General features: G+C 37.8%; 1 protein-coding gene across 1 annotated transcript in view; it reads right to left on the bottom strand.

Moving 5' to 3' along the window:
• The window catches only part of CHD7 (chromodomain helicase DNA binding protein 7), a 133,092-nt gene that overhangs the window by 9,100 nt on the left and 98,473 nt on the right, over positions 1–25,519 (bottom strand). Inside the window, exons 14-32 of the mRNA XM_059466739.1 lie at positions 21,963–22,139; positions 20,482–20,625; positions 18,027–18,282; positions 12,774–12,984; positions 12,101–12,296; positions 11,699–11,866; positions 10,918–11,097; positions 10,594–10,704; positions 10,292–10,497; positions 9,174–9,373; positions 8,424–8,583; positions 5,261–5,350; positions 4,572–4,675; positions 3,056–3,185; positions 2,701–2,773; positions 2,428–2,482; positions 1,479–1,707; positions 1,094–1,302; positions 276–953 (exon numbers count right to left, since the gene is read on the bottom strand). Of these exons, the coding sequence (XP_059322722.1) occupies positions 276–953; positions 1,094–1,302; positions 1,479–1,707; positions 2,428–2,482; positions 2,701–2,773; positions 3,056–3,185; positions 4,572–4,675; positions 5,261–5,350; positions 8,424–8,583; positions 9,174–9,373; positions 10,292–10,497; positions 10,594–10,704; positions 10,918–11,097; positions 11,699–11,866; positions 12,101–12,296; positions 12,774–12,984; positions 18,027–18,282; positions 20,482–20,625; positions 21,963–22,139 (3,577 nt within the window). The remainder of the gene's footprint in view (positions 1–275; positions 954–1,093; positions 1,303–1,478; positions 1,708–2,427; positions 2,483–2,700; positions 2,774–3,055; positions 3,186–4,571; positions 4,676–5,260; positions 5,351–8,423; positions 8,584–9,173; positions 9,374–10,291; positions 10,498–10,593; positions 10,705–10,917; positions 11,098–11,698; positions 11,867–12,100; positions 12,297–12,773; positions 12,985–18,026; positions 18,283–20,481; positions 20,626–21,962; positions 22,140–25,519) is intronic.

The following is a 25,519-nucleotide window of genomic DNA, read 5'->3' as shown; positions in this document are numbered from 1 at the left end:
GCCCTAGCCTTCCACATTTGGCACAGAGACCATGCTTATTGACTCAGTGAGCTTTCCCGGAAATCATCCCTTGTGGGGGAATACCCTGCTGATGCTGGATGGTTCTTATGAAAGCTTATTTAGCCACCTGATATGTGGAAGGGCAGAGGAACTGCTGCATGCAGCCCATCCCATACTCAAGAATGGCACCCCATGTGTCACTTACCAGCTGGCATGAGCTACAACAGCTGTGGGGTTGTGCTAAGCACACAGAACTGATCTGATCAGTGTATTACCTTCAGGTTGTGAGGATTCTTCTGATTTATCATCATCTTCCAGTTTCTCCTCTTCATCTTCTTCTGAACCTTTCTCAGAAATAGATTTTGGATCTACATCTGTACTCATTTCTATGTCTTTCAATTCACATTTAACAGAGCCAGGCTCAGCCTCAGCATCACAATCTGGTTTAGTGTCCTTATCTGTAGTATCTGTCTCCTCTTTGATTTCAGATTTTTCTTTGGCTGCTGGATTTTCAGACCCTTCAACTTTAGACTCTGTTGGTTCTGTAGTCTTTTCCTCTTGTACTGGAGTGGATGGGACGACTGGGGGTGTTTGACTGCAGCCAGCGCCCAGAGGGTTTACAGAAGACACAGTATTTGCATTACCCATCCCTCTGTTTTGAGCAAAGTTTTTGTGAGCCTCAAGAAAAGAGAGTTCGGGATCATTCAGAATGTGATAATCTGTCCTACTGACTCCATGTTTAGCAGCACCAATCAGTAAGTCTTTATCATGTTTACCACACTCCCACCACTCTGGCAGGTCCAGACTTGGCTGGCAAAGCTTTAGCCTCTCCCCCAGCTGCGGGTGATGGAGGACCTGTTCGCGGATCTTGCGCAGCAGCTCGATGCGATATAAAGTTCTAGAAGCACGCTCCTCTGTGATCGGCTCAATCAGCGTGGAAAGATCAGGAGGTTCTGCAAGGACACCAAGTTGTGCTGTTTAACATGGATTGAATGCACACCCATTTCAAAATCCTTACACCTGGGCATGAAGTTTCAACAGTGCCATGGTCTCACAATATTCATGTTGATTTCCAGAGTCAGTTTAAACTTACCATCATCTGGTTTCACTGGCATTCGGCACACTCGTCTACACATATTCACAAAGCCATTAAAATACTTTTCCAAGCTTTCATCGGACTTTTTGTCAAGCCTGGCAAATGCTCTGAATTGATTCCACTCAAACTGATGTTTTACAGGATCAAAAATAACTCCAAAAGTAGACACCACACGATAAAAATCTGCTTCTTCTCTTCTTGTCCATCTAGTCAAGGAAGAAGCAAGAAAAGTGAGGCCACTGGATAGATAAGATTCCAAACACTTTTAGAAATCCCAAAACCCCCTTAGTTTATTCTTTCAAAACAAAAGAGCTGTATGGGTGACACACAAGCTCAAATAAGATTTACAGAAAGATAGAAAGATTATCACCGGGAAACTCACTTTTGTCGTTTCTCAGTTATTATGGCTTCCCTTTCTGCCTCTAGTGCCCTCACTTCTTCTCGAGGCCGACGTCTCCTGCGGTCAGTCTTCATTAGTGCCTCTTGCCTCATTTGTTGCCTTTTATAGCTGCGCTGATAGGCAGTAATGAGGCGACGCAGACGGGTAGTCAGGGTTGAAGTGTTGGGCCAGTAGAGTTGCCCTAACTCAGCATTGCTTTCACTGTGCTTGCCTAGAGAACAGAGAAGTATTTGCACTGCAAAACCAACACTAAACATTTCAGTTTCTATGGCTATAACTGGATTTCTGTTTTATCAGATAAGAACATGTGCCTCTAATACTGGTGCATAATGAATTAGAAACAGGCTAACTATTGGTAAGAGGTAGAAAATAGAATCAAACCATCCAACTCTAAGAACTCAGAAATGCTTGTGAAGCATTTAGAGATAACCATCAAGCACTATGATTCGATGTTATGAATGCAAACATATTATGAACAGTGTAAGTATTTAAATTAATGCAATGCATCTTTAAATACATTACTAAGAAGATCATTCTGCCTCTGAGGAAACACCTATGCTTATCATTTCCCACTTTATTATTCTCACTTAAACTTGGCAATTTTCCTCCATACTGAGGAAACAACGTATTTGTAACTTCCAAGATTATATCGGCAAAACCATCAACGGCTGCATTATGAAACATCCGGTCTTTATCATCATGGTTTCTACTATGTAATTAGAAATCCAGAGAACCATAATGTGGATTATTCAAAGACAGTATGTAATTGTTTTGAAAAATGTGAAGCATGAAGAGATTTGGCAGCAAAAAGCTTTCTGTGGTATTGTCCCAAAACATCTCCTATCCCCTCATGTGGTAATATAAACAGTCCACCTTTCACTAAACGATCTGTCCCCTTTGTGCTTTTTAAATTTTTTTGCTATAGACTTACTTGGGTGTAATTCTATGGACTCCTCTTTGTCTTCTGGAGGTGAGTTTGCGAATTCCTTGGGGAGAAGACAGAAGTTATTTTAGTTTTCAGTTTTGACCATATGTCATAATTTGGGAAGAAAAATATGTCATCTCTCAAACACAGCAGCAAACAATCTTTGTAAGGAGTGCTTATCTGGTAGCTCTCAAACTTAAAAAACACACATTAAAATAAATATGGAGAATCAGTTGTAATTGTAAATATTTGTAATTACAGAAAATTAGGAGTTCTTACATCAATTTCATCCTTGAAGGGAGTTCTGGTTGGTTTATATTCTGGATCTTCATCCTCTCTGTCAAATTCACCCCTATAAAATATTTTTAAAATATTTTCAGGAAAAATACTGGTTTTGAGAGGGGGCTGGCTGATTTTCTGGACAAAAGCAAAAAAGCTACAAAAGTTATCAGTATGGTGTACCAAGTTACACATTTGTATTTCATGCTCAACTGTGTAAACAAATCTATTTACTTTGTACATCATACGATCACTTCATATCCTCAGGCAACATGTAAGTATAATACGACATATGAACTCATGCCAACATATACAATGCTGATAAAGTTTATTAATTTTTTCATGTCCTCCTTACCCATCACCGCCATCTGCTAACATGTCTGTCCCTCTCTGTTCAGCAGCTATGGCCTTTGCATCAGGCATGCCAACCCGTTCCAGAAAGCACAGTGCTGGATCAGCTCTCATGGAATTGTACTTCTCATAACCTGTGTGCAGAGTGGGACACAAATGCCTTTTTAAAAGCTATGACCAGCTGTGAATAGAACAGGTCTAGGCAGTAGAAGTACAATTTTCTGGATTCATTAATTTATTATTAATAAAACAAAGGCACCATCACCATGCTGGAAACATTTAATTAATATTAAAAAATTGTTCATGTTGGTGAATTCCAACAGCACAGAAACATTTTCCCATTAATAATATAAACACATATAAGATAGTGAAGAAAGCATCAAATTTCATGTTGTTATAAAGTAAAGTAAAAATCTTTCATAAATGAAAAACTTCTTCAAGTTTCCTTTATGACTTTCACAGTGGTTCTTGACATTCAATACTCGCCCGTGGAAACACGCAGCTGCTAACAGGAGCGCGCACACACACACACACAGAGACACACACACGTATTTTCAATAGCTCCAGCCCTGCTGGAACCCTCAATATAGGCTGCAAAAATGCTGCATACATGGGTTATACGTAAGGCCAACGAACCTGTCTTATTAGGTTTAGGATGATGCATGTCAGTAAGATGACACTGTTCCCTCTATGGTTTTCAAACTGCTGTTTGCTTTTTTACTGCCCAAGTTGACTAGATGGAAAATGGCAGATCCCAACAGTGCACTGCAGGAAAATGATTTTTAGACTAGACTTGCCTCAGCTGAGCCCACAACACAGAGCTGCTGTACATAGGCAGAACAGCACAATTCAATTAGGATTTGTACTACAACACACTGCTCCTAACTGCTGTAGAGCCTCAAGCCAAACTGTAATCATGAAAGGTTTTATAAGCCATCATTCTCCCCTTTAGTCAGGCTGGGCTGCTGAGAATACCTCTGCGACCTCCAGAGAATTGGGATTATAATCAGGAATCGCTCACTGTATATATCATGCCAGCTCTGCATCCCCAGCCTTTCAAAGTTAACAAGGCTGCATCCCACTCAAGGGAGCCGGGAGTTCTCAACACTGACATTTGTGAAATATTGCTTGGAACAAAGCCCAGGAGGCACTTGTACAGATTAATAGCAGAGGTTAAGCCCACCGTCCACTTTGACACTGGTTGGCAGAGTTAGCAAGTGAAGCAGTGCTGGAAGCAAAGTTTATGGAGATCTATCTTACTATTTGGCTATTATTTAAACAAATATGGCTTTGTTTTATTTACAGCCAAGAAAGTAATGTTTTCTTCTCAAATGTTCTGCAAACATTTAAAAACAGCATCTGATATTTACAGCTCATATTAGGTTTTTAATGCAGGCAAGAAAAAAGGGAGATACAAGCCAACAGTTCTTTGGAACAATACTTGTTAATATTATGACTGAACAGTCCTACACGCTGAAAGCTTTACAACTCAGTTTTGTTGAGAGTGAGATGCCACTTACCGTGTTTAAATACTCCAATTAAAAGGGATTTATCTGCCTCCTTATCCCACCAGTCTGCAGGAACTTCGGCATGGAATGGCTCAGGTATCCATACATCTACTTCACTGTGAAGACAGCATTATACATATTCTCAAAGATATGACTCAAAAAGATTAAAAAAAAAAAAAAACCAAAACAAAACAAATCATCCTAAAAAAACCCAAGTGTTTTATGCTGTTCTGTAAATATAATTTTTGAGCTGGAAAACCACCCCAAAACCCAATACACAAATTGAAATACTCTTAAAAATAATTAGGATGGTTAAACAAACAAACAACAAAAAATAATTAGGCAACCAAAAAACAACACAAATATCGCCACCCCCTCCCCCCAACATTAGGCTATTTTGGGAGTCAAATGGTTATCTAAATATGATTCACTTAAGGTCTTAGTATTTTTTTAATTTTTTCAATTGAGATAGAATAATCCCTCAATATTAGCAGAGCTGCAAATCCACTTCTGTCATTTCCCGCATCGTTTCCTCCCCCAGGAAAATGACCCACTGCGCTTCATAAAACAATACGGTTGCTTGAGAACAGACATATAAGAGATAAAATGTGACCACCTTTAAACACTGCATTATTATAGTATGTGTACTTTACAAAAGCCAGAGTCATAAAGCAAAAAAATAAACCTGCACTTGCACTAACCTTGAGTCAGCACCCTCTAAGATCTTGTCTGCTTGGTCCCCTATAACTTCTTGTCGTAGATAGTAGAGCATGCGGACACGCAGCAGGACCCTGGAGAGGAAGGCAGAGGGGGGAAAAAGTTCTTAACTTCAGGACTGTTTGCCAACAGTGGCTTTTGGCAGCTGCTGCTGTTCATCCATCATCCTGCCAAGGCTGATTAGCCATGCTGTATGGTAGGCTTGAAGCGTGACAGATGGTGGCACATAATCACCTCTGTGTGGTGCTTTCTGCTGGCTTCCAACAGGCCTGCCTGGCAACTGCTTACACTGCACAGAGAGGGACCCAGCTCAGCCCGGCCCCGGCGCATTTCATTTAGTTCTACCTAGTGCAGCTTGTGAAGTTTAGACACGTACTCTACCACTGCCTCTGAAGTATTGAAGCAAGTTTGTAAACAACTGAGCAGATGGCTTTCAGTAACTGTTCTGCTTCATTATCTCATAAAATTTCCTCAGCTGCTGCCTTAATACCATTTTTGGAAGCACATCAGAAGTTGTAGGAATAAACGAGATATAAAATCTGGTTTTACTACCTTACAATAAACCCTCAATATGGAATGTCAGGTTTTCCAGATTATACAACTTTTTGCTTCTGAGAATGGGGGGGAAAAATAATCCCCCATTTCCCTTGGGAGATATTAACTATTTTTACTCTTTATAGTTCAAACTGCTATTAAATTTTACCTACGCACAACCTAACTGTTACAAGGAAGTGAAAAATCTTCGTTGCCAAGTTTATTTTTCCCCATTTCTGCAATACTGCAGACATTTTTGGAAGCGCTGTCAGGTGTTGTGGTCACACTCAAAGCTGGCAGGAGAGAGAATGGCAGACTGGCTTTTCAAGGAGACTAGAAAAGAGGTCATTTCTGTAGAAAAAGTATCTACCTGAAAATTATCTTGCTCTCCCATGTTTACCCAATTCAGGGCACCCCCTGCTGCCTAGTTCATGAAGTAAAACCAGTACCAGCTAAAATGGAGATTACTCAACCTGCCCTCTCACTGTACCCAAATCCATCACAGCAACTGTTGAATTACTGCTGCTCCTGAACAGCAAGGGTGACCAGGGAAGCAGTAATCTGATCACCCACTTGCATGAAAAATTTAGACCACCACCAGTTTTGAGAGGTCCTCGTTAGAGATCAGATGCAACTACAGCAATACCCGGTTTCACACGTGTTATTCAACCAAACCTCGGAAGAGCAGGGATGTGAATGAAGGTCATGTCTGCAATTCCAAACATGTCAGACATGCTTCTTTCTGTATGCACAGTAACTGGGACCAGTAAGGTGTCCCTGCTCCCTGTGTGGCTATGTAAATAAGCTGTTGAGGGTCTCTATCATCTTAGTATTAAACAATAACAGCTGTTACATCAAGCCAAAGAGGAGAAGCACGAAATAAAACCCAAGAGAAACCAAAAACCAGAGGCTCTTTGCACCTTCCAGGAGTCCTATGCATTAAACCAGCATACACGGTTCTTAAGGAAAGGACACCAATTCTTAAAAAGCCAACTTCAACTGGTACCTTTTCAAGGAAATGACTCAGATTATTAACTGGCTCCACCTCTGTTTGATTTTACCTGTGCTAAAAACATGTAGCTTCTACAATTCATTTAGTCCTGGTGAATCTGGGAAGTGAAGGAAAAAGATAGCAACTGAAAACATTCTTGCATATTTACCAGTCTTCCCAGTCCTTGCAATTGTTCTATTGTATTATTAAAGAAGCAGTATTTAAAAAATTAAGTCAGATCTGCAAACTGATATAGCAAGTAATGAAGACATGTTACCTGAGAGATTAAAATAATGCTACAGGAAAGAATTGTATTACTTTAAGAGTAAGTGAAGTGTAATAACAGACCTGAGTAACAGTTCAGAAAAAACAGAAAGCCGTTTATTTGGAAGTGCACTCACTAACGTAATTCTATGAGTATCTGTTGTCATCAGCGAAGAATTAAGCTTGGTTAGCATCTGGAAATGAGCTAATAAACCCCTTAAATGCCTTTCCTCCTTCACATCACACCCCCTATTGACAGCCCACAGGTACTTTTCAAATCAATAGTATCTTTCCACTAAACAGCATTAATGAGCCCCAATACATATTCAAACCACAAAAGTAATGATGACCTTTCAGTAACACAACATTACAACTGCATGATTATATATCTACAATGAAGAACAGAAATTTAAAAACAAAACCAAACATCCCAAAATCAATCAACCACATCTCCAGCTCTAAACCAAGGTATTTTTGGGACAAGGTTCAGTGTCTATATGGAGAATATAGTAAGCAAAACTGAGATGGCATCAAAGAAAGCTGACACAAAAATAAGATATTATAAAACAAAAGCCAGAAAATATGCAAGGAAGGCTCTTAAGAGACATTCATGAACCAATAAAACATTATATACAGTGACCTTTATCCCCAAAAGCTTTTGGTTTAGTAACATGTTTAGAATTTCAAAAATCAAATCAGGACAAATAAATTCAGGTAAAAGAGTTTGGTGAGAAATTTCATCTCAAAGGTGAAAGAAAAAATATTCTGTATATTATTACATATTATATTATTGCCTATTTATATAGATAATTTATATATATTATATATACATAAATACTCTCTGAGAAGAGTAAGAGAGGAAGGGAGAGAAAGAATAAAGAGAAAATTTATGCCACGTATAAGTGAATTACTACATGAAACTCCTGAAATTAAGAACTGGATATATGAGTTTAACATTTATGGAACAGAACTTTAAATACCAGCCTGAGTGACTCCATAAGAAGGTAAGAAACAAACAGCTTTTATTTAAAGATAGCCAATTGTCAAGTGAAATAGACAGTGTAGGATGATAGTCTTTACTTTCTATGATAAAAAAATAACCTTATCTGATTCCATTCTTATTTAATAAGAAGAGAATAATTTTCTTCAGAACTGTGCTGATCTGTCACAAAGAGCTTACAGAAGTGTCCAGATATCTGTTAAGATGATTATCCCCAAATTAAAAAGTAATAATAGCCTTTACATCCTATTAAATGTCCCTGTGTTCTATCACTATATCCAAAGTTGTGGACTTTTCAAAAGCATGTGGTTTTAAAAAAAATCCCAAACCTCTAAATGAAACATTTATTAGTACTTACTTATTACAGTGATGTTTAAGATGTTTCCTATAGCTGTCTTCTTGAAATAATACATCTGGATTACAGGTTGTGAGCCAATCAGCATCTTGCAGCATTGGCTGTGAACTCTGGGCTTTTACTTTCTTCCCTTTCCTCCCTCTGGGCACTGGGGCAGACAGACCTAGAAAACCCCCAATATTTCTTACTCAACTGGAATAGAAAAACTCTCACCCCAAACAACATTACAAACATACGTTTAAAGCTAAGCATTCATTACTTTGAGGGCAACACAACCACCAAAAACTGAACAGCAACATGACTCAGTACAGAAAATTGTAAGTAACAAAATCAACCAAAACTTTCATGCAAATTTAGGTGTGAAGATTTCAAAAATTCAGAGCGCTAGCCAGAAAATGGTGTTATATAAATATTTCTTGTAAAAACTCTCATGAATCTAAATGGCCGTAAGGAAACGAGCTTTCTGATTAATGGCAATTTAAAAGAGATTAAATCCGGCAGTAGGTGCCAGCAAAAATTAATGCTGGAATATTTGTTTAAAACCAATTTAAAGGAAAGAGAACTGCATTCTACAAAGTGTCTGAGGGAGACTTCCCCTTTAAGTACAGACCAAGTCAAAGCCCACCTTACTCATAAAATCTGACAAGATCCTACGACATGTCAGAATGGCTATAGTTTAAACCAAACACATAGCACGACTGAAGCAATTCTTTCGTATTTACTAGCATCATTATTTGATTGTGGTAGACATACCGGAATGATTAACCAAAGCTCGAGTTTGCCCATCTGCAGTTGGAGTGATCAGATCCCAGATGAAACTTTTGATATTTTCATCCCCTTTGTAATGATTAAGACAATACACCAGGATAGTCCGGCAGATGGTTTCCACATCTTGCTCTGTTAGCTGACGTTTATAGCGCCCATGTGAGAGGATGTCAGTCCACCGACCCCAGCTACAAGAAAAATATGTTCAATACAACAGCCAGGGTACTGGTATTTTAATTTGTGACTTTCAATTTAACTCCTGGTATCAAGAAACTTGGGACCTCCTGTGTTAGCGCTAATGCATTTTGCATTTGCAGGTTATGTCAGGGAATCCAACTTCCAGCACCAAAGAGTCAAGAATGTTTATTTTACAGAACAGGCAATAAGTTCACTGCTCGTAAAGCTGCAATTGAACTACACTCAAATTAATAAAGTACATATGTTTAACTCTAAAGGTCCCGGTAAGCTACAAATAGGAAACTCGACCAATCCCTACAATCATGGGATTTGAGGAACAGCTCCTATTTTGAACCAGAAACCTATTACTAGCAACTGTTGCACACTAAATTTAATTAAATGTCTAAAATAAAGACAGTCATTCTGAAGGCCACCATGTTAGAACTCAAATACAGCTACCTGCTTGCAAAGAGATAAAATTCAAATTAGCACACTCAGTGGGGAAAATATCAAGTATCTGAATGTAAGTGGTGACAAAGTCTAGATTGACTGTTGATTTCAAAACCACTTTGTTCTTTACAAATACACTATTACTCTCTTCAACACTTAGAAAAGAGAGGTTGAAACTCATTAACTCAAGAATTCTTTACACTGAGAAACCAGAAACAAGTATTCTGTCATCACAAAGCCACTTATCATACCAGTGAGCTCATAGCCATCTGTGACATACTCAGATACTTTAAACTAAGTAACACATGTAAGTGCAATTTATATATATAGCAACCAAAACCAAATCTAACTGGCATGTATAAGCATTATACAGTATGATGGTATGTGAATGTGTCCAAGAGAAGGATGAGTTATTTACTATATATAATTTATTTTCAGGTCTTTAGCCACAATTAGTATGTTTTATTTGCATATCTTACCCATAAACCAACAAGTTCTTCTCCACCCTGAAACATTCACTTCTTGCATAACCTTGTGATTTGTCCTGAGGCCTACGGGGCTTTGTGCTAGGCTTTTCCTCAGAATCACTTTCCAGGTCTGAAAACTCCATCAGCTCATCCTCTTTGACTGCACTGTAGAGTCTGGTTTGCTTCCTTACTCTTGGTGTATCAATAACTAGGTTGTTCTAAAATTATAGGGAAAATGTATAAATTTAGGAGAGGGTGGAGGGGGAGGAGAAAATCTTCAATTTAATTGTACTAGAAAGAGTTATAAAGCTTACCCTTCCATTTAGAGCATCGATATCCAGCTCAGCTTTCTTTGCCCACTTCTGCCAGAAATTAGGGTCATCCAAAGAAATATCTGTCCTGTTCCCAGATGCAACAAAACTAGCCTAGTAAAAGTAAAAGCAAGTGGATTGATTTCTTAACTGCATGCTACAAAGAATACCTGTTTTACACTAGCAAATACAATGCTTAGGAAGAGGTAGTATCAAGAAAGAAAGACAAGTACACAAAAATAATAAATTGACACAGAAGGCAATTTAATATATTTCCATCTATTCTGGTCACGTTTTATTCATTTTCCTCTGAATGTCAATGCATACCTTTGCAAATGTTGAGCCTTTTCCTTCAGATTCAATAGTAATTGTGTGTGTTCTCCTTAAGAGAATCTGATCAATATCCTCTTCACAAAACTTAGACCCCTCATCTTCCTCATCCATCAGAGCACCATATGCCCCCTTTCGAAGAAGATCTTCTATTTCTTTTTTAGACAGCTGTTGCACCTGTAACACGTAAGAGGAGTTTCAGATGGATCATCCTTGTATTTGGCATTTTAAGAACTGAAACTCTACAATAATGTGGTCGTGGTCAATTAAACATTCACACTCAAATCACCTTTTAAAGAAGAATACAAACAACAAAATTCTCAGGGTGAAGTTATGTGAGTAATTTAAACGACTTAATAATTCATTGTCACTGAATCCCTTTAGCATTGATGACTGCTAAACTCCTCCTGGGAGCAGATTTAACTTACTAACCTGACAAAAAAGCTAAAGCAAGGTAAGTCCCAAAGCAAAAAGGCTATACCAGCAAAAGCTAACTAGAACTCCATAAAGTGTCAGGATCAACATAATATAAAGGGTGGAATGATGAGAATGGATCAGGATTGAAGGAACATGACTCCACTTGCCCCCTTTTGGCAATAAGAGAGCCATTAGATAGGCTGAGCCAGTTCATGTAGCCAATGCCCTTATTTAACCTGACTAAACTATCAGCCACTGCATCTGAAAACCACTGTTCTCCAGCTAAAACACACACAGGCAAGCAAAGTGTAACACATTCATAGCATTTGTTGATAATGCATCTTAAAAAACTATTCCTTACCCCATTTGTGGCATTTTCTCTTCCGCTCATAGATTGTAGCACAGCCTTATCAAGGCCCAGCTTCAGGCTAGCTTTGTCAAACATTTCCCTTTCATAAGAATTCCTTGTTATCAACCTGTAAATTTTCACTGATTTGCTCTGCCCTATTCTGTGACATCGTGCTTGAGCCTGAAGAAACAAAGGCAGATACTCAGTTACAGGTTACAACTGGAAGAAAAAAGAATTTGAAATAACCAACAGAGAGAACATACTTTAAAAGTTTATTTTTTTCAATATAAATAATATTGTTTATGCTTTTAAGAGAGCAACAACAGGTAAATTATCTTGTAGGTGAAGAAAATTTCACAGTAAAAAGGCAAAGAAAAATTTCATTTTGAATAAAATCATCTCTTGTTGTATTACCTGGAGGTCATTTTGGGGATTCCAGTCTGAATCAAAAATGATGCAGGTATCAGCAGCAGTAAGATTAATGCCCAAACCTCCTGCCCTTGTACACAGCAGGAAAACAAACCTATCAGAATCAGGTCTTGAAAACCTATCAATAGCTGCCTGACGCAAGTTGCCTCTCACTCGACCATCAATTCGTTCGTACGGGTACCTGAAAAAGAGATGCATTACAGGTATTGCTTTAGTGCAATGGCACTGCTTCTTTAAAAGAATACGCAATTAAAAACAAAAAAGACAAATATGCTTCTATGGGGTTAGAAGAACTACAACTAAGAGACTATAACTTCATCAGAGAAGACATATTGCTTTGTCTCCTTCTTTGGTAAAGAACAGACTTTGACTCCAAGGAATTCAATAAAAAATTAGGCCTGAACTAAAAAACTCTAGAGCCATCAAAATATTTAACTGAGAGGTTTAAAGCCCTCCATATGAGGTCATTTTGTATCCACTGAAAAGAAAGGGCTCAGTACTTGCAACCTCTAGGTTTGCTCTTTCCCTTAAGTCAGATCACCATAGAAAACACTGTTTTCATTTCTTCCCTTTCTATATGGATTACTCACAGGTTAAATGCAGTGGTCACAGAGGAAGGCACAGTTTATTTATAATTGTATTTTATTGTTGCTCTCACCGTCTTTGAATGAGGTAGTCTTCCAGTATGTCCAAGCAGCGCACCATCTGGGAAAAGATAAGCACCCTGTGGCCACCAGCCTTCAGTTTTGGCAGCAGCTTGTCAATCAGTACGAGCTTGCCAGCAGCCTGGATCATTGCCTGGAGCTGAAAATCTGGAGAGTCGGCATTGTGTGTTTCTTTAAACTCTTCCAAAATTTTCTCTTCAGCACCTGCAAAGATTGGACAGCAATACATGAACACTGCAAAGGGTTTTATTAAAAAACAATGAGCTCGCCTTCAATACCCTATAGAAACTGCAGGAATGTTTTAAGCACTATGTGAACAAACATTTATAAAAAAAATAAACATTTATAAAAAATATTAAGCTTAAATTTTAAGCAAACATATACACAAATACAGCACAAATAAAACATAGCTCTGAGAATTCATTCTTTTTTTTCCTCTTTTGAGCAATACTAAACTCTTTCCTAAATAAATTCATAGAAATATTGACACATAGAATTCAATGAAAAAAAAAAGAAAAAAGGTGAAAAAAATTAAACATATTTCAACTGATAAAATGGATTTCCTTTTAAAAATGTAACATGAAAGAAAACAATATCTTGTTTCTACAGGAAAATACAAGGGACACAAATCACATTTAATATCTGCCTCTAAAATCAGCCTTAAACATCCACATGACCTGATCCTGCTCCTTTCATTATTAATTTTAAAATAAAAATCCAAACAAAAACACGGGGGCAGAAGCAGCTATGAAGTTATTATTTTACCTTCTATTTAGTTTTTTCTCACTGAATGTATTTTTTTTGTTCAGTTTGATGAAGCTATCCAACGTATTTATTCCTTCCAGCATTAGTCAAAAGTTCTCTCTTGCCACTCACTTTGCCTATGAACGATATGCACAGCAGCAACTATTTTCTTGTTCTGCTTACTATTGGAAGACTACAGACCAAGTTCAAGCTTTCTCTTCAATCTCTCCTATGCTTTTATTCCATTTTTAAGTCATTTCTACAAGGTGGGCAATTCCAAGAACTATCATATTGCCAATCTTGGCATGTAAAATGTTAGGAATCTTTGTTCTAAGCTTATTTTACTTCCAAAGAAGCCCTTTATTTTGAGCAATCTTTTTTTCCCCTCCGCTTTTCTTTTTGGTAACAAAACATAGTTTATAAAATATTTCTAGTTTGTCTTATATTCAGCTTCAATACTGCTTTTGAATAGCACAAGGCAAGATGGAAGGGTTGGGGGGAGGGGAAAGAACAGCTTACTGCCAGGCTTCTGCTGAGCATCCCTCTCTCAAATCCCAGCTCTGAGGAGATGCCTGTAAACAAACACGGAACGCGCCCTGGCTGTGCGAAGGCTGGTTCAGTGCCTGCTGTAACGCGGTGCCTGCAGCAGATCCCACCCGGGGCAGGCTGCCTGACAGCTCCGTGCTGCTCCTGAGCTCGCACCGCTCCCTTCTACACAACCCCACGCACTCAAGATGTGATCGCATTTCTTGGTAATTTTACATCCCTGGATTTTCCTGAGCTGGACTCCCTGGATCATCCTAAATGTTTGCACATCAGGAAAGTAAGCTCAAATGAAATGAGCGCAAGCAGACACTCAAAGTTCCCTTCAATCATATCACTGCCTGTCTTGGTAAAACGGGCAGAATTTTGGGCAGTAAATCTCTGATTCTGTACTGAACTTTGGCAATTCAGTTCTGTGCTGCTCCCTGAGCTTGCACCACTCCCTTTTACAGAACTCCACAGACTCAAGGTGTGACCGCATTTCAAGATAGTTTTACATCCTTGGATTTTCCTGAGCTGGACTCCCTGGATCATCCTAAATGTTTGCACATCAGGAAAGTAAGCCCAAATGAAATGAGCGCAAGCAGACACTCAAAGTTCACTTCAATCATATCACTGCCCATCTTGGTAAAAACAGGCAGAAATTTGGGCAGTAAATCTCTGATTCTGTACTGAACTTTGGCAATTCAGCTCCATGCTGCTCCCGAGCTCACACCACTCCCTTTTACAGAACCATGGACTCAAGGTGCGACTGCATTTCAAAATAGCTTTACATCCCTGGATTTTCCTGAGCTGGACTCTCTGGATCATCCTAAAGGTTTGCACATAAGGAAAGTAAGCTCAAATGAAATGAGTGCAAGCAGACTCAAAGTTCCCTTCAATCATATCACTGCCTGTCTTTGTAAAACGGGCAGAATTTTGGGCAGTAAATCTCTGACTCTGTACTGAACTTTGGCAATTCCAGGATACAGCAGGCTGTCAAGCAGCTCCCATACAGTAATTTCAGTCATCTTTCCAGGTTACAGCAATTATTTCTGACTCAACTGCAATATCCAGATTTAAGTTTCACTACTGTGAAGCAATATGCAAGAACAGTATCTGCAAAAGCAAACTACACCACAACAAACCCACAATCTGGTTTATTGAATGGTGAATTTACAGTATCAGAGCTTGGTCTCACCAAGAGCCAAACCCAGTACAGATAACTCCAAAAATCTGTTCTTTCAATAACACTGTCCTAGGTAACTCCTGTAGAAGACCATCTTTTTTTTTTTTTTTTTTAATTCCTACATCAATTGCAATTACATCATGTCCACTGAGCAGCCTGTTACCCAAAAGTTACTTGATGCAGTACTTGCCAGTCTAAAATTGCTTCCTATTCTAGCTGGTATTTAGCACAGCATGAAAGGAATGTATTTGAATGTGGGGTTGGTGAATCAGGGAAACCTCCACTTCTATTCTTCATTAGGAGAGGTTTCCTGGGCTCAAGAGGGCACAACAAACAGAGTAAGGAGCCTTTCTGGAGGTCAGCACTAAGATGTGTGACTATAGAGGCATTCCCCACTGCTGGTTCTTGGAGATAGAGAGAGGAACAATGTATAAATACTTGAGAATGGTTGCTATGGAGAAAACAAGGAGTCCAGCCCTAAGAAAAATGACAGACAAGGCTTTACCCAAGCTGACTGGAGAATACCCAACATGCTGTAACTACCTCTAGAAGCCTACTCCTAGTCTCAGCAGAACACATCCATCAATCAAGAAAGAAACAAAACCCCCACTTTACATTCAACTCCTACCATACTATTTCCATCATATAGTCTTAACTGAAGTAATACAGAAGACTTGTTTGCAACTCTTACACAAAACAAAACAGATTCAAATGTTCAAATAAAATGCTTGCTCACAAACCCCACAAACTGGGAAGAAAATGCGGATTCAGAGACACTTTTATAAAAGCAGTTAAGCTTAGAAAACAGAACTTGTTACTGTAAGAAATCATTCACCAGGAGAATACTAGGCAACCTTAAGTACTTGTACTGCAGAAACTCTGAGCAGAAATAAAATAAATAACTTGTGCCATTACACTAACTGTAAAGTTGTTGAATTTCAATCAGCAAAATAAAACCTTGGGCTCAGATGACTACAGCATGTAGGAGTATTTTCTGCCCTAGAACTACAAAGGATGTATTTGTTTAGTTCCATCTCCACACTAACAGATGAGGATTTCTTTTTCCCATCAAATCTGAAGGCTCAACCACCTGCCATGTTGCTGAATGATACCATGCAAGTCCAAAGGTTCCAAACATCACAAAAATGTTTGATAAAGGCAAATGCATTAAGAGACAAACCCACCTCCCTTTATTAAGATACACTAATCAAAAAATATTTGAGGTTTTCTAAATTAACACCTGAACTTTATCAGTCTCTTAATTATAGTAAATGATACAAGATTTCTGAGGAAAAAAAAATCACTGCTGGAGGCAATACTGCAATCACTGCTCATAAACTCTATTTGACAAAACAAAATAGGAGCAAAATATTCTTTTTTTTTTCTTTCAATAAACATGAAATAAGGAAAAATAATAGCAAGGTTAAAAACTAGCTGAAAGCCAAGAAGCATCAATTCAAACACCCATAACCTGAACAGCCTAAACTATTCTGATAAACTCATTTTTACAATGGCTTAACTTAAGCCAAAAAATCAAGTAAAAAACCCCAACAAACCCTGCACCAGAACCACAAAGCTACTTTAGTATATGCCATATGAGTTTAGAAACTGAACAGTCACCAGCATGGACAAGTTGAAGTCCTTTGGACTAAGCCTTTATTATGTCTCTGAAATAATTACTTGTGCATGAAATGTAATTAGATGTAATTTCATGAATCAGTTTAAGCATCTCCTCCCATTTAAACAAAAATGTCAAGGGAAAAAAACTTAAGTACTGCGATATGGAAGTCATACAATAAAAAACCTGAAAACACATATGGCTCTGGAACAAAACAGTCTTTCATCATGAAGCCTATAACCAGCATAAACCAACCATAAATCATAACTAGTTAGAAACAGGAGTTGGGAAACAAGAAACTAGTAGAATGCAACCCTATATGGAGACTTGTGTTACACCCTCAAAGGGAAGAACTGACCAGCATATACAAGTTTAGCACACTTCAGACAGAAATGGCTGGTTCATCACAGGGCTGGTCACTTAACAGCCTCCCCAGGGAAGTGGTCATGGCACCACAAGTTGAGTTCAAGACCCATCTGGTCCTTAAGTGATATGATTTAGTTTTAGGTAGTTCTGTGAGGAGCAGGGAGTTGGACTCAATAATCCCTATGGCTCCCTTTCGACTTAAGATATTTTATGATTCCATACTACTTGCCAAAGATAATCCTGATCTAACCCCAATACCATCACACAGAAAAAGCCACTGAAGTCTAGTATGACATTCACCCTCATCTTTCTCTTACTAGTCAAATTAAGAAAAGTAACTGACAACAGGTGGTCATAAAAGCAGGCTCAATCATGATTTCTTACTCTGCAACTTTTATTCAGAAAATTTTAAGTTACTACCTTATGATGTTTGACAGCAAGAAAGTAAGTAGCAGCTAACTAAAAGTGAAGAAAAAATTACCATATTCATGCAACCATCCAACAATCTGCATGGTAACTGAAGTCTTGTTTTTCACAAATAACAGAAAGGAAAACTTTATAATACCAACATTAACTCAGCCCAGGCTAAGTCTGTCAGGAAGCCTTAAAAAAGCAGCACAGAAAAAAGCAGCTGCAACAGCAGCGCTGTCCTGGCTAGGAGATATCCATACCTGTGAGAATCTAAAAGGTTCTCTCTTTTCTACCTAAAACGAATGAATAAATAAAAAGACACACTAAAATAGAATTTAAACCTATTGAACATTTTCATAACCATTTTTCAAATGAGGAGAAAAGTAGGCAGCCTACCATTAATAAGGTATGGATGATTGCAGCATTTTCTTAGTTCCATCATAGTGTTTAAAAGATTAGGTACATTTGCCTGACCTCCGCCCTTGGAAAGAAATGTGAAATTCTTTTCAAGAATAGCACGATAGTATTTCTTCTGAATATTTGTCAGCTCAACTTCAATGATGGTTTCCTCTTTGGGGGCCAGGTTCTTTTCCACATCCTCTTTGAGACGTCTCAGCATCATGGGCTTCAAAATAGCTTGCAGTTTTTGCACCTGGAAAACATATGTTTAATAAAATAACTGAATTAGAACTGCTAGAAATCAAATATTCTTTTTCAATTTCCTTCATTCTAAAAACCTTGTTTTCTACCTCAAATGCCAAGTAGAGAGCATTGTAAAAAATCTTTTTTCAGTGACTCAGCAGCAAGTTCTCCTTGTTAACTCAGTGACACACACATTTCTAAAGTCTATTTTTGGTGTGTAGCCCTTCCATTTAGTGATGTCTGTAATTAAATAGATCTCACTCAGAACTATCCTTCTAGACAGGGACTGCACACAAATCATGCCAAGTAACCCTTCATTAAATTAGCAAATCTGACACTTTTAAGATAACTTTTGCAGTTCACTTTTAATTACTAATCAGTATTTAATGCTATTTTCCCACGTTAGGTATCTGCTTCTAATTATTTTCTTATTTCCCTAGTTTTGACATCCACTGACGTAGAAAACTATTTAGGACTGGTCTAAAAATGAAAACATTGTATTTCACTTATGACACTGTATTTTACTTATGACACTGATAATTTTTAGTGTCCCCAGATTTTCTGGAATATTCATTAAGACACATCCTAAAGGGTAGGAGGGGAAAAGAAGAAAATGTCAGTTTTCCTAAAAAAAAAAGGCTAAGTTTAAGTTTTTGTAAAGTCTCTTACATAAAAAGCTCAAATGTATTCCATATTAAAAAAAAAACCAAAACACCTGGCATTTAGGTTGTTTTAGGCAGTGCTTGAAAGTACAAACCATCTCAGTGCTGAAGAGCTACTAATTCACCCTGAAACTGGTCATCTCCTGATGCAGAGCTGCACAGCAGAAATATGAACAGAAAACACTTTCTCCTGTATTTACATAATTCCCTTAGTAATAAACCAACTTCAGAACACAAAAGGTAATTAGCAGAGAGGGATGAACAATTGAGAAAATATATGGAATACAACTGCAAGGAATGGAGAGGAAACCCCAAGCCTTTAACACATAACCTGTCCCACCACTTAAACCCAATTCCAAAACATCTGTGTCAACAGATAAAGAAGTTCTCCTGAACTTGTTGAACCAATCTAATTCTGATCTGCCATTGCCATTATTTTAGTAATAGTTCCATGTATGGATTCAAAAGTTTCCAGTCATTTTGAGCTGGCCATACAAAAGATATGTTGAGAGCTGGGATATATTAGCTCCAGTTCAAACACTTCATTAACAGGTCTACATGGCTTCTGCATCAGAGCTGGCTCTCTCAGGTCAGTGTCCATTCTGACTGACAACCTATGGAAACATATCCTATTTTGCCAGGAGGCCAGGGGCCAGAAGAAGAGCTATTTTGTAACTTAAGACTATGATGTGTGAAAGAGTTGTTCTCAAAGAAAGTCAACAAATTCAAGCAAGCAAAAGTTGAAAGATATCAAAAATTGAATTTTCAGACAAAGCCAGGAAAGGTACATACAAAAATACATGCAGTTATTACCACAGGAAGCAAAGGGCCAAATTAAGATGCCATGCTTCAGTTACCTCCTAATATTAAGGTGGTTTGGCCTTTTAAAACATTTTGATACATACAAAGAAACATTTTACATTTGAGATATAACACATGTTGCTACTAGGGTCTTTTATTTTGTATTAATTTATGCATTTCTTCTCTTGGACAGCTCAAGAAATCTATTTCTGAGTAAAAAAAAAAACCTCCCTCTATTTGGTTACCTCTTGTTAAATTAGGTTTCTAGTATGTTCCTGTTTGCACTTAAGTCACTGAGAAAACTCTCAGTTATTAATTCCACAGAAGTTACAGGGAGAGTCCCTTCACTCTGATGCTTAAGGAAGAATGTCAACTGACAAGTTAATTCTCATAGAAGTATTTTCATCCAGAAACCATTACAAGACACCCCACCTCTATTTTTCAAACACTACATTTTAATAAAAGGAATGTCTTCCTGTTTCTGCAAGACCAATGGACAAAGGACTAAAAAAAAAACCCAAAAAGAGCCCAGAACAGTGAAAAGGCAGAATTACTTTTGACCAAAAGCAGAAAACCCTCAACTAAATGAGAATAAACAAAGAAAGAAAAAAAGGGATAAACCCACCATGGTATTCCAGGAAAAAAATAGGTATTATTTTAAAAAGCAAATAACGAAGTTCATATGCAATAAAATTGATAAATTCACAATATCTAAATAGAAAAGTAAGTGTGCAAGATAAGTTTACCTGCTCTTCAGTTTTAAGATCCCCAAATTCTTGCATGAATGTGGTTTCTGATGGAAAGCGACCTGGTTCCAAGAAGTGAAGCAAGCTAAAAAGCTCTTCTACTGTGTTTTGCAAAGGGGTTCCAGTAAGCAGCACTTTATGCTCCTGCAAGGTTAAGAAACAGTTGCCTAGGAATCCATCACCTTAATTTCCAATGGAAAAATACACAAAATTCTTTCCCCTTGTCACCATATGTCTGTCTCACCTTTGCTTCCTCTCCCCTCCCCCAGCTACTAACATAAAACTGTTCTCAGGACATTTCTAACTGGTACTTGGGTGTTCCTTCAGTGATAGCCCAGAAAAACACTTCACTACTTAAGCAGCTTCAAAAGTCCTCCAAGATACAAGAACAGATTTTACTGGTCCACAATGTCCCATCCCTTTCACAAGTACAATGAACTTCAGATGGCAAACTAACATTGAACCTAATCCATCATTTCCAGTAAAAATTCATTTATTTACCACACCTCCAACTGACCTCAGTGCACTGATCTCCTCAGGCCAGGAGATCAACACAGGATCTAACAGGAAACCTGAAGCAGAGTTCTACCTTCCTAGTACATGCTATAGAGCACAAGAGTGGCAGAGACTAAAGTAGCTTTAGAGAAGGAGCCCAGAGAGGTTCAGCAACTAGCCCAGAGCCAAACATAAATTTAGCAGAGTAACAAGAACTAATGTGAAAAGTCCCATATCTCTATCTGTAGTCTGTAAGACTGTAAGCTCTGGTTTCCTCTAACAGCAACCACAATAAGAAAAACAAAAGGTATACAGCATTTTAAAAGACTGAATTACAGGTATTAGTTTAGCATGACTGCATTGTTCTCACATTTTAAAAGAATATTCTGCCCAAAACAAAGTAATTATTGTGTCTTTTAAAAGGTAAATATCTTCACATTATCTTATTTTTCTATATGAGTTTAATGCACCTATTTTGTACACATAACATAATACATATTTATGTAAGCATCAGAAACCAACTCACTTGTCCTTCCTTATTCAATAAGACAGAATATCCTTATGGCCACACAATAAATTAACATTAAAGCTGATATTAACACAGAGCAGTTTAACTCTCATGGCCAAACTGGGCCACCTGACCACATTACACTTTTAAATAAATGTCTATGTGAAGAAGTGACTATGGATTAACTCACATGAAGGGAGAGAAAGGAAAGAATAAATTTATTTTTATTGTCTTAGGAGAGTCCACATTATTCTACACCTACATCAATGAAAAATCTTATTAAATATCAGCACTCCAAAACTGAAGGTATGCATATGCTTCCAGGTATTTTATACTTTCTCATCTGCATTCTCTTATTTGCCTTAACACCTGATGATTTACTTGAGAAAAAACCCTTTTATTTTACTTTTTGATTAAACCATAAATCAGAAGTAATAAAACTACAGAAGACTCAAAGATAAGAGAGATTCACACTGACCAGATCCATCATCTTGAGTCCTTCCAAAAGCTTACAGTTCCTGTTTTTCAGCCTGTGGGCCTCATCAATGACCACGCAACGCCATGGAATGTTACGCAGCTCTGGGCAGTCAGTCAAGATCATTTCAAATGTTGTGATAATGGCATGGAACTTGTAGGACCCCTTTATCACACGACCCTAAAAGAACAGCAAATGTTAAAAATAAACTCCCTGGCAAAGAAAGGAAGCAATTTGTTTCACCATCAAATTCTATTTTTTAAAAATACAAAATAGTAGAATGGACAAGACATTTATAGCAAATTAAGTCATTGTTCCTGACTAAATGGGGAAATACAGTTCTGTAGGCTTGCTACTGGCTTCATGATAGCTGTTTTTAATCCTGTAAATAGGCCTACAGTATCACTGCACATTGATTACCAAGAAGTTATACAAGTATTTCAGTTGTAATTCATATGGATTATACTAATGCCTTGAGGCATTAATGTATTGCTGCAATATTGAAATAAGGTTTTCAGACTTCATCAAGAGAATTATCTTTTTACTTGAATTGAAGGTACATGAAGGTCCTCCCAAACAATCTAAATACAACAAAAGTGCATTAAGGTTTGCTTTTTATGACTATTTGAATATTGTGCTCACTGTTTATCTTTTTTTTTTCCCCAGTAGACACTCGGGATTCAAAACACCTACAGTTCATAGAATGGCTTGGATTGGAAGGGACCTTGAAGGCCATGTAGTTCCAACACCCCTGCCATGAGCAGGGATGCCTTCCACTAGACCAGGTTGCTTAAAGCTCTGTTCCATCTGGCCTTGAACACTTCCAGGGATGGGGAATCTACAACAACTCTAGTGAACAGCTTTAGCAGAAGCAAATATCTGAGCTTTTAATTGCAGAATGTCTATCTGCATACAATTCCATAATACTTTTCTAAGTCTGTGTTAAGCGAAGTTCAACTGGACAATTAACTTGATGTCTGACACCACATTCACTGGTTCATTAGTTCAGTCTTATTTTCAGCACTGATATAAAGACTGTTAAAAAAAAACCTGAATAAACTTTATTCAGGAACATGAAATGAGCATCTTTCTGACATTATGCTAAGCTTCTTCCCAATGCTGTTCAAAGAAAAATGTAATTTGGTACCTCCAGTGTCACTGGGTCTGTGCAGAAAAACTGTCTCTGTAAGGATGAGCATTACACAAGTTCAAAGCTATTCCACATTTTCAAAGGACTCTGTCATGGGTTGTATATTGAATACATTTCAAAAGAAACACATATTTTACAGTAAGGTGACCATTTCTTCCCTTAGACCTGTGCAAGACTGAATCCTTTTATAAATGACCTGCATATAATCCTCTCCAAACCATGGGGATCAGAACTGGCTACTGACTCAATGAAATAATTGAAAACCTGATATCCTGAACTCAGCATTAAATCTGCCTACTCAAATCAAGAGCATTTCCGAGACAGTAATGACCTGCCCAACAATGCTTTCTCATGGCATAGTCCAGAAATATTTATCTTGTTAGGGACAAAAAAAGCTGTTACTTAACAAACAGCAGATGAAGATACACTAAGTGGGCAGCTTTGAAAGCCAGCAAGCTGAAATGCTGTAACCTTTTCACGAGCCAAGTAAATTTCCACCACAAACCGAGTCAGCTCTTTTCCAAGTCTCCGTCATTAGCCGTATTTGGCACATATAGGTTTTGTAATCTTAAAGCAGAACTCCTTCTCAGAGGTGGAATAATACAGAAAAAGCATAGTTTTTTTGATATTCCAACCAGGGAAGGGCCCCTAGGAAGAGCTGTCAGTTATATTGCTCAAGAATACCAGAACAAGCTTCTCTATGTGAACCTCATAGCAGAATGTCTCTGATAACACCAGGTCCTTACTGATGAAGTCACACCACTGCAGAAACTTATTTTATTATTGACTACTCTTTAGCATTTCACAACAACTTGACTCTAGTAACTGGGGCTGACCCTGAAAAATCCCACTACTACACATGGAGTAGGTGCTTCTTTTGCACGTTCTTTGTTGTTTACTACCCTTCAAAAGCCACTCACACACTCTCAATGTCCAATTGTCTTTTTGAGAAACAGCTCAGATTGAGAAGCCTCTTTTCATATTAAGACCTAAAAAGCCAAAGATGCCTGATGTCTGGGTTGATGTGTCTGGCAAGGGAACTAGAAATTATGCTGCTAAGTCATGTCTTCTTTTGCTCCCTTTTTGTCTCCCATCCTATTCCCAGTGATGGTACTTTGGAGAATGACAGAGTGAACACTACATGGGGACTCTTTTTTTCAGAACATGAAGAGATTTTTTCCCTGTTTTTGGTTTCCACCATGTGTTTCACAGCTGACACTCTTACAAAGAATGAAACACAGAAGGTGATTTTGTGACACATCTAAGCTAGCTGCCACCAAAAGGATGAGTTCTTTCCATTTCTCCTTTATCTCTAAATGCAGTAATTGTCTGATTCAACTCTTAAGACAGTTCAGGGAGCAAAGCCAGCATAAAATCATTCATTTTTCTGTGCCATGAGTGCTTTGTCATTACTCACTATGGGGTAAAATGACTGCCATGCTCACGGCAAGAATTGAGTTAAGAATATGGCAATGGGGGAACAAAACTTTCTGCTGCATCTTGCTGTAGATCCCTTTAGTTACCTTTAAATCAATGAAACAACATTGGCAAAATAACTAAGAACTTGCACAATAAGTGGGATTTTTCAGATGACATTCCTTCAGGCTTCATGCTAAGTAACTGCTAAGGAGAAGAACATGCTGAGAACAAGTACAACTCAAATAGCAAACAAACATGATTTTTAACACAGGAAACTATTCAGCAGAGACAGTATTTGTATAAACCCAAATTTTAAAATTATATAAAATATCGATCTCTGCTAAGAAATTATTTTAAAATCAGAAAAACTGATTTCAATCCCACTTCATTTGTGTATTATACATCTAGGCAAGAAGCTAAATGTGAGAATTATCATAAAGAATATTAGAAATTAATAGAATGGCCTGGATTCCTTAAAGATCATCTAGCTCCAGCACTCCTGCTGTGGCCTGGGACATACACAACTTCTCTGGCACACCAGACCTCAATAAAGCAACTGTTACTCAAATAAATCATTGACAAACACAGATATGATTTTCATTTAAAAGTTTCTCTGATAAATTGCTGAGAAAAGAGTCATTTTCTAGACCACACAGCTGTAACTTCTAACTAATATAAATTACTTTGCGTTTCTCTAATATGTTTAAACATACTTCTTTCTGTTTGCCCTAATGGCATGTCAAGTTGTGCCACAGTCATCACCTTCAGAACAGTTTTAATCAGTTTTTTACCTGTAAAAGCACATTTTCTATCTTTCAATCTCTCTTACAGCTTTGCTCTAAGACTCTGGTTTTTCAACACACTTTGAGGGCATGAAGTGAGCACTAGGCAGAACTGGACCACAGATCACATCACTGACAAAGAGGAGAAGGCTTTTCTCTTCTTTATATTAAAGATTTGTTTTCTCCCATGCACTTATACTACACCAGCC

Source organism: Ammospiza nelsoni, chromosome 1 (genome assembly GCF_027579445.1).
Source record: "Ammospiza nelsoni isolate bAmmNel1 chromosome 1, bAmmNel1.pri, whole genome shotgun sequence".
NCBI lineage: Eukaryota > Metazoa > Chordata > Aves > Passeriformes > Passerellidae > Ammospiza > Ammospiza nelsoni.
Note: the sequence above shows the minus strand (reverse complement) of the source record. Positions and strands in the feature narration are given on the sequence as shown.